The following is a 16,378-nucleotide window of genomic DNA, read 5'->3' as shown; positions in this document are numbered from 1 at the left end:
CCAAGACCCCCAAAATTCTGCAAAAAAAATATCTAAAAGTAGTTGGAAATGCAGACTGATTCGGAGACTGCAAGTTGTTAACAAGTGAAAGAAAGCACTACTCAGAAGACACAGAAGAGAATTATGTAGTTGTAACTAACTGCCTCTCAAGTTCATTTTCTGTTGTACTGAACCTGAATTTCATTTGTCATATACCCTTCCCCATTTTAAACATCTCCAAAGTTGAAGTATGAGTTCATATATACACACATTGGGATAAGATATGACTAGAAGACTACAGGACAAAATTATGAACAGAGCAATGTAATATACAAGGGACAGGATGACAGAGAAGTTAAAAAAAAAAAAAGGAAAAAAGTAACAAATTATGCAGAGAATCCAAACTGGCAATAGCAGGGTTAACAGCACATGATAAAGAATAGGTGAGGCTTGGAAGCTAAAGCAGTAGGCTGCTTGTGTCTAGCTACTTTCATAGCGTTCCTATCCTGAGAGCCAGTTTCTGACTTACGTCATTCTGGAAGCCAGGAAGGTGAGCTGGAATGGCAGAAGTTGTATCCTTATGGAACATATTGTTGACAATAATAGAAATCTGAGAAATAAGCATGAACTCTACCCAGGATATCTGACAGACTATAAGTGCTTATTATCCACAGAATCTGAATGAAGATTACCTCTGTAAGAATATAATGTGAGATGTTTGGTTGAAATATTATTTCTAACAATGTTTATTTCTCAGATTGCTGTAAGACTGAATATTTCTCCAGGAAATAAGTAAAGATAAATATATTTTAACAGTAAATTTTCTCTTCGATTGTAGTCTTTTCCATTGACAACACATAAAGATATTTTAAAATATGTAAAGCAGGGGTGCCTTGATGGATCAGTCAGCTGGAAGTCCGACTCCTGGTTTTGCTCAGGTCATGTCTCAGGGTCCTGGGATTGAGCCCCATGTCAGGCTCCACTGGGCTCTATGCTCAGTGCAGAGTCTGCTTGTCCCTCTCCTTCCCCCTCTGCCCCTGCCCCTGCCCCTGTGCTCTCTCTTTCTCTCTCTCTAAAATAAATATATAAATACATACATAAAATATTTTTTAAAAATTAAAAAATAAATCAAACATGTAAACCATGATGGAAGTGGAAATCTCTTAAAGAAACAGTGAATAGAATGGAGAAAAAGTCTACCCTAGACATACTTTGTATACTTTGCAGTTTTACTAGCTCTCTGTGAGGTTTACCTCAGTTTTCCTGGCTATCCACTCTTGCTTAATCATTTAAACCAAGCCCCATACTTCCTTGTATTTAGCATTTTGCTCTTGAACTTCGGTGGACATCAGAATTACTTGGAAGGTTTGTTAAACTCAGATTGCTGGACCCTACTTAGAATTTTTGATACAGTAGGTCTGGGACAGGTTCAGGGATTTTACATTTCTCACAAATTCATAAATGATGCTGATGTTACTGGTCTGTGAGTCACCAGTGAAAAGCACTGAGTAAACACGCAGTAATGACATGACATGAATAAAATTAAATAAATTTTAAGAATATATTTAAATAATTTAAATAATATAATTAAAGTCAAGATACCATATTTGTTTTTATCTCTTTTTGTGCCAGGATTTAAAGGATAGCTGCAGAATGAAGTAATCTAAGAGTCCTTATCTAAAACATGTATGTTTTGTGTATGTTCGTTAAAAAAACACAAAAAACCCTCAAGAATTCTTAGAAGCTTAATAGACTCTATCCTAGGTACTCTTCCAGATACTGAGGAAAGGTAGAAGAATATGAGATAAATAAAATACAACCCAGTGATACAGTGCCACTGTATTTTTTTTTTTTAAGATTTTACTTACTTATTTGAGAATGAGAAAGATCACGAGCAGGAGGAAAGGTAGAGGGAGAAGCCAACTTCTCACTGAGAAGGGACTCTGATGTGGGGCTCGATCCCAGGACCCTGAGATCATGACCTGAACAGAAGGCAGACACTTAACCGACTGAACCACCCTGGTGCCTGCATTTTAATTACTTTAACTAATTTAATTCCTCACAAGAATCCCGAGGAAAGTACTACTTTTAATCTCTGCTTTACAGATGAGACATTGTATCTCTTGCCCAAATAGTGGCGGAGCTGGGATTTGGATCCAGACAGCCCAGTTGAGGTGGCCACATTACTAACCAAGGACTGCAGCCTTATTTACACTGTAATAAGCTGTAGCTCCAGGGTGCCCAGGGAGCCCAGAGAAAGAAGGGTAGTCAGAGGAAGCTTCCTAGGGAGATGATCTTAAATTTGGAGGAAAGGTTATGAATTATTTTTGTTGAATTGTTTAAAATTACTACTTAAATGAATAATTTATATAAGCAAGTTTGAAATTATCTCAGATGCTCTGTATGTTATTTTTTGCAATCCTAGAAATAGGATTTTTGTTTCATAGTGATTTCCTTCCAGTCACCCTTTTTGCCTCCGTGGGCAAATACTATCCTTTAGGATGGAGCTCTGTTTCTTTTGTCCATGGATTTATTCCCAGTCCTGTAAGTGTTTCTAGTACTCAATAAACACTTGCTACATTAATTAATTTGTTAATGACAACCAAATTAACTACAGAAGAACATCAATAAGACCGTAGTCAGCAATCCATATAGACTATAATATTTGAGCTCCAAAAATAAAAGAGCTCTTCTTTGTAGGAATATAAGGCAGCAATTTTAATGTCATTATTTTGTCTTTTCTCTTCTTTTCTACCTCAATCTGTGGTATCAGCCATGAGCAGAATGAAAAAAAAAAAATGGCATATGAGCTTTCTGAATATGCTGCTTGAATTCTCTGTGCTCAGAAACCCAAAACACATATGTTCATCTTCTCTGGACTCACACAAAAAAAATATATGGCTTTCAGGGTCAAAAATAATAAGTTTAAATCTGTAAATTTATCATAGGGTTAGGGAAAAAAATATAAACACTGTCCATTAGTAACTGATAACAGGAAAGAGGCTCTGTAATATCCATTTTATTAAGAAATGCAAGCATGCTTTAGCCTCAGTCATACACACACACACACACACACACACACACACACACACAATGAAAATGGACTTTTTTTTTTTTAATAGGTTGAATAAGTTATTACTTAAGGAACTCCTCTTACTTTTTCAGCTGCTGTGCAGTAGTAATCCTAAACCTGGAGTTTCTGTCTTCTGAGATTCTTGACAGGTCCAGAACCCCCCCAGCACTAATCTATTATTAACCTCTCTCCAAATATCTTTCACTTCTGAAAGGGACTCATTTGCTCTCGAGATTCTACCGTTACCAAATAGTTACAGAAGATCTTTGTAGTGTCACTGCAGGTCTAAAGACTCATCGTACTACTCTGAGAAGGATAGTAATTCAAAGATACAGAAGAACTTGTTTTTATGTCTTGTTTCTACAGATTACGGTTTACCAAAACCACTATGGTCATTTTCCTCATGTAATTAGTCAGGATGCACCAGAGAAACAGAACCAATAGGATGTGTTAAGAGAGACAAAGAGACAGAAGGAGGTTTACTTTAAGGAACTGGCCCATGTGATTGTGGAGCAGGCAATTCTGAAACATGTAGGTCATGCCAGCAGGCTGAAAATCTCAGGAGTAGATTTTGTTGCCTTGAATCCAAAGGCAGTCTGGAAACCAAATTTCTTCCTCTTTGGGGATCCTCTGTCTTTTCTCCTACAGCCTTCAGCTGATTGGATGAGGCCACTCCCATGACAGAGGCTAATACTCAGAGTCTACTGATTTAAATGTTAATCATATCTACAGTGTACTTTCATAGTTACATCTAGACTTATATTTGACTAAACAACTGGGCATCATATTCAAGTAGGTGACACTTAAAAATAACGATCACACTTACCATCATTCTATTGTTTAGAGGTGAGCAGCTCTAAACAACTGTAATTTAGCCCCACACCTCTTGGGATCCCTAGCAATCAGTTTGAAAAATGGCTGCTCAATTGATTTGTAAAGCAACTGTAACCTAGTAGCTGGAAAATCTCCTAAAATCTCCTATCCTACTTAATAGACGAGGATGTGTTGATAGTGTGGTTAATAATTTGAATTCATGTATGTAATATAAATCCTTGATCAAGGAAAAATAGATATTGCTTAGAATGTTAACACATACTGAATTATAGAGCTATTACTACCTTCCTGTTTCATGAGGGTGTCTTTTGAGTTAACATTCCCTGCTTAGTATAATAAGCTAAATTATCCCTAAAGAAATTCATGTCCTAATTCCCAGATCTGTAATTAAGTTACCTTACATGGCAAAAATATATCTGGGGCCTTATTTCAGAATATTTTCTCATCTAAAAAAAAATCATCTCAGAATATTTGCTCTTTCCCAAAACAAGTTTCCTGCGGTGACCCAGGAGCTAAGTTTATAGCCAATATGCTCTACTCAAAGACCCATATGTGTAATTTGACTTATTGCTCTATAACTTATTATGGCAGCTATTCCATCAACACCCATACCTGTACCTCTTCATGGCCATCATTGTCACCTTCCTTAATGAGTTTCTCTTTCTCTTACCTTGTAACTTTGTAGCCATAAACCTGAATGTTATTTTTTTTATTGTGTTATGTTAGTGAACATACAGTCCATCATTAGTTTTTGATGTAGTGTTCCATGATTCATTGTTTGTGTATAACATCCAGTGCTCCATGCAGTATGTGTCATCCTTAATAACACCTGGATGTTATCTTAAATTCACCTCTTTCCTTCAGAGCCAGCCGACTCAATCAAGTCCTATTAACTTTTCTTTTGAAGTGTCTGACATTTCTATCCTTCCTTGTCCATTCCAGTGTGACTCCACTCTAATTCAGACCATCAGTTATTTCTCCTTGCTCCTGAGAAAGTCTTCTAGCAGGTTTTTCTAACATATTTCATTTTCTATCCTACATTTGGGCGCTTCCCTAAATATTCTTACATTCCATTTTTATCCTGTCCCTATATTACGTATGATGGTGCTCCCAAAGTCATCTTAAGCTCTAACCAGTAATTTTATTGCTCCCAATACTACCCAAATTTTCCTCCTTGCTTTAGTTCATTTTTTTTTTAAAAGATTTTATTTATTTATTTGACAAACAGAGATCACAAGTAGGCAGAGAGGCAGGCAGAGAGAGAGGAGGAAGCAGGCTCCCTGCCGAGCAGAGATCCTGACTCGGGGCTCAATCCCAGGATCCTGGGATCATGACCCGAGCCAAAGGCAGAGGCTGAGCCACCCAGGTGCCCCTTTAGTTCATTTTTATTTTCAAAATTATTTAACATTTTTAAAGAATAAATCATTTGCTTAAGACTATAAAATCTGAGAATTGCTGAATATTCCTTACTACTGAAATCAAACATCCTTACCTGGTATGTTGGTTTACTGCCTGGTGGTGCATATCCCTTGGATTTCCATGGGAGAACCATACAAAGGCTAGTGGGTAGCTTTCTTCCTGTAAGTCATGGCCTCATGGAAAGTGTTCAGCTCTCTGATCTTAGCTTCACCCATCATGTTTCCTTACTTATGTTGTTCTAGATTTCCTGACCCTTTCTAAGTTCTTTCCCGGCTTCTTCTTAGGTTCTCAGTTTGTTTTTGCTGTTGTTGTTGTTGTTTGTTTCTTTGTTTTTGTTTTGTTTGTTTTTGTTTTACTGTCAAGATTCAGCAGAGGCAAAGTTAGTAGTTTTCAAAAGTCTTTTTTAAATGAACAGAGAGGAAAATAATGCAGTCACACTTCTATAGAAATAACATTTCTAGAGATTTCTTATTTTAAACAGAGAGTAGCCACAGACTGGCCAGATTAGTTGAACTTGGAGCAGCCCCACTCTTTTTATTACTTCATCATTGTCTGAGTTAGATAGTGGAGAATGGATAATAAACCTACTCAAATGCTATGAGATTTAACTTTAACTGATACTATTATAAGAACTGCTAATAAGGACTATACGTCCTCCTTTGTTTCCTAACATCACCTCCAGGTGTGGGGTCCAAATTCCCAGGCTATTTATTGTGGCTTCATGGATTACTTCATTCTTGTTTTACATGTTGCCATTCTTGGCCACTGTCTTGGATAAGAAGCTGTTTTACAGTGTGTCCCCAAATACTCTTTCTCTGAGATCAGACCGTCTTGCATCAGTCTGCTGCTTCCCTGTCCTGCTGCTCTGTTATCACTCATTCTGACACTACATGGCTGCAATTTCTCTTTTTCAACTGCATTCATTCTTTAGGTGTCATATTTTCTTCCCTTTCTCATCCTCCTTCCTCTTTTCCTCTTTCTCCTCTTACTACTGTTGCTAATTTTATGGTGGATTCTATCTATGAGGGTATTCAGTGAACAATGAACTCTCTCTGGATTCAAGGTTACATGCTTCATTCATTTATCATGCTTCTTGTTAGTTGATCATTCAGATATTTTGCATGCCAGAGCATCAATCTTCCAGAACTTTATTTTTATAGCTTTTTAAACTCCCAAATTTTAAGCATTTAATTACAATAAAATATACAGAATATAACCAAAATCAAAAAGACCTACAATCACTCGAAAGAATTTATATTATCTGAGAACAACAGAGTAAGGATTCACTTTCTCTTTTTTTTTTTTTTAAAGATTTTATTTATTTATTTGACAGACAGAGATCACAGGCAAGCAGAGAGGCAGACAGAGAGAGGAAGGGAAGCAGGCTCCCTGCGGAGCAGAGAGCCTGATGTGGGGCTCGATCCCAGGACCCTGAGATCATGACCTGAGCCAAAGGCAGAGGCTTTAACCCGCTGAGCCACCCAGGCGCCCCTAAGGATTCACTTTCATCCTAGATTTTCCCTATTATTTTGCACAAGTCTGGCAAGTAGGAAAATAAACAAGACAGAGTCAAGACACTAGGACTGTTCTTTCTACATCTAGGGTGGTTGCCAGTATGGGAATCTAACCATGGCCAGTTTGGATTTTGACCTTGTAAGCCCTAAACATAGAGACAAGTAGGAGAATGTCTCAGAAGTCATGGGCTGAAATGTTCACAGCTTCCTCCTCCAGCCTGATGCCTTTCCTGGCCTCACTCTGAGAAGCAACACACAGGACTGCACCCAGAGATTCCTTAACAGTGTGGAAGAAGGAAAAGAAGGCACCATACTTTTGAAAACGCCCAGCCATGTTGCAACAAGAAGCAAATGTCGAATTCTTTCTCCACAAAGGAAAAAGGGCCTTTAGATTTATTTACAATGCAATTGATTCTCATTGTTCATGGTAGTTTTGTTACATAAAGTCTCTGAATAGAGAATACTGAACATTGCACAAGGAGAAATACAGGATTAGCTTCCTGCAAACCTCTGGTCACATTTTTGTCAGTCTATTAATACATAACCTCATTTTATGCATGTTTTTGTTTAAAAACCCAGCATTTAATATGTATTTTTGAGTCATTGATATAGAACTCACCAACAATGTCATTATAATTCATGCCTGAACGAAATTTATCTAACACTCTTATTTTCTTCATAAAACGGATCACAGCCTTCTTGTGCTTGGGAACACCAGACAGCACCTCTGTGCTATGCCAGGGGGTCACTTTGTAAACAACTGATTACCACACCACCACCAACAAAAAAAAAAACCACAAAAATAGAAAACATGGCACTACATAGACCACAAAGAGGACATTTGCTTTAAGTATGAGAGTTGAAATAAGAAAGCAGGGTGTTGTCTTGTTTGACTTCAGGGGGGAACATGCAGTCAGATTTTTTTACTGCTCTGCACATGTCTACAAATGACCACAAAAGGGCCACAAGTTTTGATTGGGAGGGAACAAATAAATTTTTATGAGTAGGAAAATTTGAAAATATGAAATTGTGAGTAGTGAGGATCAATAGTACTTGTTTGTATGAAAGAATACATTAGACCTAGGTTTAATAGCTTATTGGTTAGATGTTATCATTTTCATTTAAACACTGAGAAAACTGAGACACAAAATTCAAGTAACTTGTCCAAATTACACCATTAGTAAATGCTGGAGCTGGGATTCCATCTATCCAATCTGGTTCCAAAGCCCTTATGTTTAAGCACTAACTGCACAATATTGCCTCTCAAAATAAACAAGTATTAAGTTTTAGAATTGCAAGGTTTAGAATAATAAAAGTCATTATTTTGAACATTATTTATTAAGATGAAACCAGAATTCATTTGAATATAATGTTTATTAGGAATTTAACCATTTTTACTAAAAGACTTAAAAAAAAAAACTTACATGAACTTTCCTGAGACAGTTACAAGGGTCATACAAATTGGATACAACTTTTAATATTTTCTCTTAAATATTTAAGAGACTATTTTAGTAACAAGAATGTAATTATGTAATTAATGAGGTATAATGTAATTAATGTAATTAATGAGGTGATTCCAAAATTGAGGTTAATACTAAAGTGTGTGTCTATGCACTTCCCACTCATATTTTTTTAAAGATTTTATTTATTTATTTGACAGAGAGATCACAAGTAGGCAGAGAGGCAGAGAGAGAGAGAGAGAGAGAGAGAGGGAGGCAGGCTCCCTGCTGAGCAGAGAGCCAGATGGGGGGCTTGATCCCAAGACCCTGAGATCATGACCTAGGCCCAAGGCAGAGGCTTAACCCACTGAGCCACCCAGGTGCCCCCCCACTCATATTTTATGTAATACAAGAGATAACAAAACTGTAGCAAAGGGATTTGATGGAACACTATTTCCCTTGTGCATTTAATTTTCACTGTCAAGGCTTTAGAAATATAATAACTCTAGAGGTATTTTTTGTTGCTTGAAATTCTAAATAGGCCTCTGTGTTTACTATTTCAACAGGATGTGGAGAATGGCACCTGACATGTTGCATTTGTCTTCTCCTGTCACAGAACAATCAGATTCATACACCCAGCAATGCTCTGTTTTACAGACCTCCAGAAATATTAACATTTTATCAGACTCCAAATCCTATGATGAAAGGAATGAAAATTATTACCTTTCTTCAACCTTCACAAATGTCATCCTTACTCTTTTAATTGACATCTAATTAGCATTCAGGGAAAATTACCCTAAAACCATCTGTGGCATGGCTTCTAACCCAGAAGAAAATCAGAAGTCCCCAGCCCCTCTAATTTTATAAATGAAGAGTCAGAGGTCAGGGAGATGAACTTTCTTAAACATTACAGATTGGGTGGCTGAGCTGGGATTAGAAAGCAGGTCTCCTGACTTATCTTTTCTTTGCTGTGTGCTTCATTGTTTTGTCCTAAAGTGGCCACCTGCTCATTCTACTTTGAGTGAATAAATATTTATGATTCTAGATAGTGATTTATGAGAATAAATGGATTACAAAGCCATGCACTTCCAGTTTGTATCATTATCTTTTAAATTTTTAAAACTTATATTCCAACCTTGGGTATATTCCCATTCTATTTTTCTGGTGAGCAAGGTTAATCTTTTGAAAGCTTTGGTTTGATTACTTCAATCTAATTATTGGCCACCTCTTATAGGGATTACCTTGAACTTTTAGAAATGGCTCAGCACAAACAACTATATGACTCAATTTCTTTACTACGTACCAACTCACCTATTTATTTTTATTTGCAAAACTAGTGAAATTGGAATTTCCTTGAAAAAGGAGAGACATTAAATTCTGTTCTTCTGGAATTAGCATTCAACAAACGTGGGTTGAAACAACTGAAACTGAAAATTTATTTCATCCAGAATAAAAGTCAAAAGCAAACTGACCACACTTTAGTGTGAATTGTGGCTTCTTATTTACACCTTGATAATAAAATTCATTACATCTGCAGTGATTCTTGATTAATTCAATGAAAATTTCCATGAAATGAAGCAGGTGTACACTACAAAGTAAGCAAATTTTATAAGACTTTTTATATCTTCTTAAGGAACCCATTATTTTAATCTAATAAGTAAGATTATAAACTACTTATAAAATAAATGTTGTATGCACAGCAAAGGAAACAATCAACAAAACCAAAAGACAATTAACAGAATGGGAGAAGATATTCACAAATGACATATCAGATAAAGGGCTAGTATCCAAAATCTATAAAGAACTTATCAAACTCAACACCCAAAGAACAAATAATCCTATCAAGAAATGGGCAGAAGGCATGAACAGACATTTCTGCAAAGACATCCAAATGACCAACAGACACATGAAAAAGTGCTCCACATCACTTGGCATCAGGGAAATACAAATCACAGTGAAATACCACCTCACACCAGTCAGAATGGCTAAAATCAACAAGCCAGGAAACAACAGATGTTGGTGAGGATGCAGAGAAAGGAAAACCCTCCTACACTGTTGGTGGGAATTTAAGCTGGTGCAGGCACTCTGGAAAACAGTGTGGAGCTTCCTCAAAAAGTTGAAAATAGAGCTACCCTGCAACCCAGCAATCACACTACTGGGTATTTATCCTAAAGATAAAAATGCAGTGATCCAAAGGAGAATGTGCACCCCATTGCTATTTATAACAGCAATGTCCACAATAGCCAAACTATGGAAAGGGTCTAGACGTCCATCAACAGATAAATGGATAAAGAAGATAAGGTATACACACACATACACACTGGAATATTATGTAGCCATCCAAAAACTGAAATCTTGCCATTTGCAATGACGTGGATGGAACTAGAAGGTATTATGCTAAACAAAATAAGTCAGTCAGAGAAAGACAAATATCATATGATCTCACTGATACGTGGAATTTGAGAAACCATAAGAGACTCTTAATCTCAGGAAACAAGCTGAGGGTTGCTGGAGGGGGGGGGGATGGGAAAGATGGGGTGGCTGGGTGATGGACATTGGTGAGGCTATGTGCTATCGTGAGTGCTGTGAATTCTGTAAGACTGATGAATCACAGACCTGTACCCCCTGAAACAAATAATACATGACATGTTAATAAAAAATAAAAATAAATGTAAATTTAAGAAAATCACTAAATGGTGTATGAGCTAAGACTAATAGGACTCTTTCTCATTACATGTTCATCACAAGAGGCTATTGCTCCCATTATAACAACAAGCAAGATGATTTTCAAAATCAGTATCTCTTTTTTAATCCAGCAGAAAATTAATGACAAAAAAACCTAAATAACCAAATTCCAGAAAGAGTCCTTCATAAGAAAGAAGAAATTCATGACTTCCTTTATCCTTTACAGAGCAACAAGAACTCACTATTGATGAGGAGTAAAGAGAAACCAGCTGAATGTTTAGCAAACTTTAAGTGGATATACTAGGCTAGTGTAATGGACAAAAATCCCACAGAGCTCCAATTACAGACTGGATCTGCATCACCCACTACCTCTCTTTTGTAGGCTGTTACAAGTGCACAGAGCTAGTATACCAAGAGCTAGAGGGCAGGAAACCTGAGAGAGCTCCTTGAAAAACATTCTGACCCCTCCCTGAAGTCCTGGTCATGGCTGCTGAAGAATGAAAGGGGTCAGGTTTGCTGAGGCAAATCCCACCAAAGCTTTTACCATGTGCTTACAGAGAGCATATGGAAAGCAAGTTATAAATACAGAGAGGCATCAAAGCTGGAAGAAATACTTCCAAGCTATTGGGATGGTAAGGAGTCTGTCTTAACCAAGTATACTACAGAGGCCTCACAAAATCTAAAAGAGATATTCTGATGTGAATTCTGGAGGCAGGACTGGAGAAAAAAAAGAATGTCTGGTAACCCAAAAGCTGACAGCCAGTCTCTACAGCAGCTGAGGTTTCTTGAGTCTCAGCAAGGCTCAGATGGCAACCTGTGCTGAAGAAAGTTGTGATCCTGCCCTCAAAATATCTGAGGCCAGTTGTTAATGGAAGCTAAGTAAAGATGCAAAAATGACCAAGCTCAGTTCATCGACAGAAAAATTTCACTCCATTCCCAAATGTAGTTGTCTGACTGAGGCAATGGTATGCCTTATTCTGGGGATAAACATTATTTACGAGCTCTTTAATACAGTACAATAAAAAATTACAAGAAATATGAAGAAGGAAAAAAAGGTGATCCTTGGTCAAGAAAAGAGACAGTGATTAGAAGCAGACACAGAAATGTTCCAAATGTTGAAATAATCAGATAAAATACTAGAAAAGCTATGATAAATATATTATAGAATCTATTGTAAAAGTTAGGCAACAGGTATAAAAAGACGGCAATTTTATCAGAGCAATAGATATAATAATAAAAGGAAATCCTAGAAATATACAATATCAGAAATTTTTTAAAAATTAAATGGAGTTAATCATAGAAACAACAAAGAGGAAAAGAGAATCAGTAAACTTGAAGACCATTCAAATAAATTATTCAAACTGAAAAAGAGATGAAAAATCTAAACTCAAAGTAAAGCCATAAAAAAGAACAAGCTCAGTTCATCTACATATTAATTTGACTCGATTCTGATCCAAGCTGCATAGAATAATATTAACTAATCTAACATATGTGTAATTGTATTCCCATAGTAAAAGTGACAGAGAAGGAAGCAAAAAAAAATTTGAAGAAATAATGGCCAAGATTGAACCCAAATTGAATCACATCAATCCACATATTCAGTAAGCCCTGTAACTCCCAAGCAGAATAAATTTACAAAAATATCATACCAACACACACCATAGTTAAACTGCTGAAAATCAAAAATAAAAATAAAGTCTTAAAAGTAGTTATAAGGGGTTGAGGAGGAGAGGGTGAAGAGTTTGTAGTGGGGAAAGCACATTCCATACAGGAAAACAATTTTAAGAATGGTATCTGACCTCTCATCAGAAATAGAGGCTGGAAGACAATACAATACACATGCATATATGATTCCACTTATATGAAATCCAAGAAGAAATCAAACTTACCTATGTTGATAAAAATTAGAAAATGGTTGCTTCTGAAGTGGAGAATTGACTAAAATGAGACACGAGAGAATTTGCTACCATGATAGAAACTTTCTTTTGCTTGTTTTGGGTGGTAGTTGCATGGATGTATAAAATTGTTAGAATTCATTAAACTCATCAGTGCAATCTTAAGTCATACTTTCATAAAAAAATTTTTTTAAGCCCCAGAAACACAAATATCTTTACACAAAAACGTTAGTGATCATGTGATTACAAACATGCCTGTTCAAGATACAGAGGAATCCATTCATATCTCAAATTCTCGTAATAATCAAATCAAGGTGAAAATGCAAAAAGTATGATTTGTATAAAGAGTATACATAAAAGCCTGAACTAGTTCTTAGCATAATCATACCTGTATTGGCATGAATATCTTTATTCATATACATAAATATAATATTATATTCACATGCTGAGTATAATTTGATGTTCTACAAAAATAATGCTAAAGATCATGATTTAATTAACATTAAAATAACCCAACATAGTTCCTATGAATCATTTCAAATTCTTTGAAAGGTTAGCTCTGTCATATTTTAATTTAAAAAACTTAAATTAGAAATTTTTTCATTATTGACCATGTATATTAGCAGGCTGAGCATTTCCAACTTAATGAAAATAAGCAGGTAAAATAACCTCATCCAAGATAATAGAAAGGGTTGCTGTAAATGATTTATTTAGGCCAGTTTAAAACTGATTCATCATTTTATAAAGGACCAACTATTCTGGGGTAAAGCTCTCAAGATTGTACTTTGGAGTAATGAAAAGAACGAGGGATCTTATGGTTGGAACAAAGATGAATTAGGACAAGGATGCTTTAATCTATTGACAAAGAAGAGAGAATATTTATCAAATGCCTATTATGTTTCAGACACTTTGCTGGGCACATTTTCTGTGTTATGTCCCTTAATTATCTCAATAGCCTTACAATTTTGGAAGAGAAGGCTAGGCTCAGATAATTAGTAGCCTGTTGAAGTTCACATAGTGAATGCTGACTCTAAGCCTGTGCTTTTGTGACTGTCGTATTCTACATCGTCAAAAGGTGCTTGTTCGCTCTCTCTCTCTCTGTCAAATAAATAAATAAAAATCTTAAAACAAACAAACAAAAAACAACAACATTTCTATTACTGGTTAGGAACATAAAAAGATACCCTCTAAGGCTCTTTCATGTCTGTAACCTCACAAAGTATTCCAGTATATTAATGGATTTTAAGCTGCCACTAGAAATGAAGCAGAGAAATGGGAAATAAAGAAGCCAACCTTCAAATCTGTAGCACCCTTTACTATTGCTATGATCTTAAATCAATAGAACTTCTTCCATTCTTGTCAGAAAACACAGTTCACAGTAGCAGAACCTTAAGAAAGGCAGCCTGAAAATCCATGACCTCTTGTCCCAGTCCTTGTTACACTTTTTGATGTACCAAGAGATATTTTTAATGAAGTTTGTTCTTGTTGTTTCTAATATTATATTAGTTATTTGAAATTATAATATAACTAATATTAGTTATTTGAAACTTGAGGGATTTACTGACAGGGGTTTGGTGAGGTTAAAAGGTGACTGTGTTCCCAAAATGATTAAACATTTCTTTAATGATAAAAACATTTTAAGTTGCATTGACAGTGATTTACAATTTCACCAGAATAGCAGTGTGCAAGAATAATGCATAAAGCATTGATTGCCAGGCGATGTTTTTTATTTATTGTATGATGTGTCAGTGAGAGAGACAACCAAGGACTCATAGAAATCTGATATTATCATGTCAATATTTTCTTGATTAAATTTGCCCTGGTTTAATTATAACAGAAAATTATATTTCATGGCGCCTTTAATAAAAATAAATAAATAATTATATCTTAATACCTTTTTAAGTAACTATATTTTTATTTTGAAGATGGTACCTACTTTAGACAGTTTCAGCTTTCACAGGCTCATCTTCATAAAATATAAGAATACCATAGAAGAAGGGACCAGTGCATTATCATTGAAATATAACCATGGAATTTGCCTATAGCCATTTAGTACTAACACATTTTAAAGGGTGAAATATTTCCTTACAGCAAAGTTCTTAATGTTCTTAATGTATCCTGGAGGTTTTTATTTTGATTTCTATTAAAACATATAAACCAACAAACTAAATAATTTATTCTGCCCTGAGACACCCAAGTGAATTGAAAACTCAAAGTCTCATTTCCTCATTTCCTTTTTTGTTCCTTTAGTCTATAAAATAGCAAAGAGGTAAATGAAGCCAGATTCAGTTTTCCAAAATATTATGGAAGAAAATTGACTTTTGTTTTGACACCTTTGTTCCTGTTGCCATAAGCCTTCCAGTTGCTTGCTCCTGATAATGCCACAGCTATTCAAGCAAGCTGGTGTGTAATTTCTGTGACACATTTTTTCCAGCTAGGTGTGAAAGTATAGAATAATAAAAACCAACACTCATTTCTGTGTGTATGTGTTTTCACTGAGATAGCTGTTTACATTCACTGTTTTACAGTTACACATAATTAATACTTCTAATTGATAGTTAATAACCAATTTTGAAACTCAAACTCTGAAACATTGATATGAAAGCTGTAAAATCCTGATGGAAATTTCCATGCTGAAGATGTTTATCAAAGTGCTCACCTGTATTTTCTGTTGCCGTTCCTTTTTGAAAGAAAAATTTTACATAGAAATCTCATATAACCTTTCCAGCAATTATGTGTCCATCTCACCTTCAGAAGGCAGCAAAGTAAGCATGGCAATAGAAAACACAGAAAGGTTTTATAGATGGACCTATTTAATATTGTTAGTGTTTGGCTAATGTTGAAATAGATTAAAAAAGAGTTATTACAATATGATATTTGTGTTCTGTTTTATTTTGTATTTAAGAGGTTGATGTGCTTTTCCAAATTAAACTTACCCCCCAAGTAAGAGGGGGGCATTAGTGCTAGTGAGAATATTAGTTTCTATTTATTGTATGCTGAGAAATACAAAGAAGGAGATGCTTCATTGTTAGAACCACTGATGGTTTCTTACATGCAAAATCACACTGAAAATCTGTTCTATTTTGTGAGAATTACTTTTAGGAGTAGCTTGTGTTTGACTTTTTCTTGTGGCATTCCAGACAAGATAAAAACACATTAATCCTTTGCCTTTTCTGCTTATAGATACTCATTTCAAAGAACTCCCAACTCTTCTCCACTGTGCAGCAAAATTTGGTTTAAAGAACTTGGCTGTTCATTTGCTTCAATGTTCAGGAGCAACCTGGGCATCTAAGATGAAAAATTTCGCGGGTTCAGATCCAGCACATATTGCTGAAAGGCATGGTCACAAAGAACTCAAGAAAATCTTTGAAGACTTTTCAGTAAGAGTTTTTTTTTTTTTCCATTTTATCTCTAAAACTCTTTTATAAAGCGCATGTGTGTGCGTGTGTGTGTGTGTGCATGCGCATGCGCACGCCGTATGCACGCGCATGGACACACTGCTCTTTTGGAAATGATGCTACTGCTAGGCCACTTTGTAGT

General features: G+C 35.7%; 1 protein-coding gene across 4 annotated transcripts in view; it reads left to right on the top strand.

Annotated features, from left to right (window-relative positions):
• Nucleotides 1-16,378, top strand: part of LOC111154080 (B-cell scaffold protein with ankyrin repeats 1) — a 307,642-nt gene that overhangs the window by 123,628 nt on the left and 167,636 nt on the right. For all 4 annotated transcript variants that reach the window (XM_022513462.1, XM_022513469.1, XM_022513445.1 and 1 more), the window contains exon 7: nucleotides 16,022-16,218. In XM_022513462.1, coding sequence (XP_022369170.1) covers nucleotides 16,022-16,218 — 197 coding nt within the window. The remainder of the gene's footprint in view (nucleotides 1-16,021; nucleotides 16,219-16,378) is intronic.

This window comes from Enhydra lutris, unplaced genomic scaffold, assembly GCF_002288905.1.
Source record: "Enhydra lutris kenyoni isolate GAN:26980312 unplaced genomic scaffold, ASM228890v2 scaffoldscaffold3, whole genome shotgun sequence".
NCBI lineage: Eukaryota > Metazoa > Chordata > Mammalia > Carnivora > Mustelidae > Enhydra > Enhydra lutris.
Note: the sequence above shows the minus strand (reverse complement) of the source record. Positions and strands in the feature narration are given on the sequence as shown.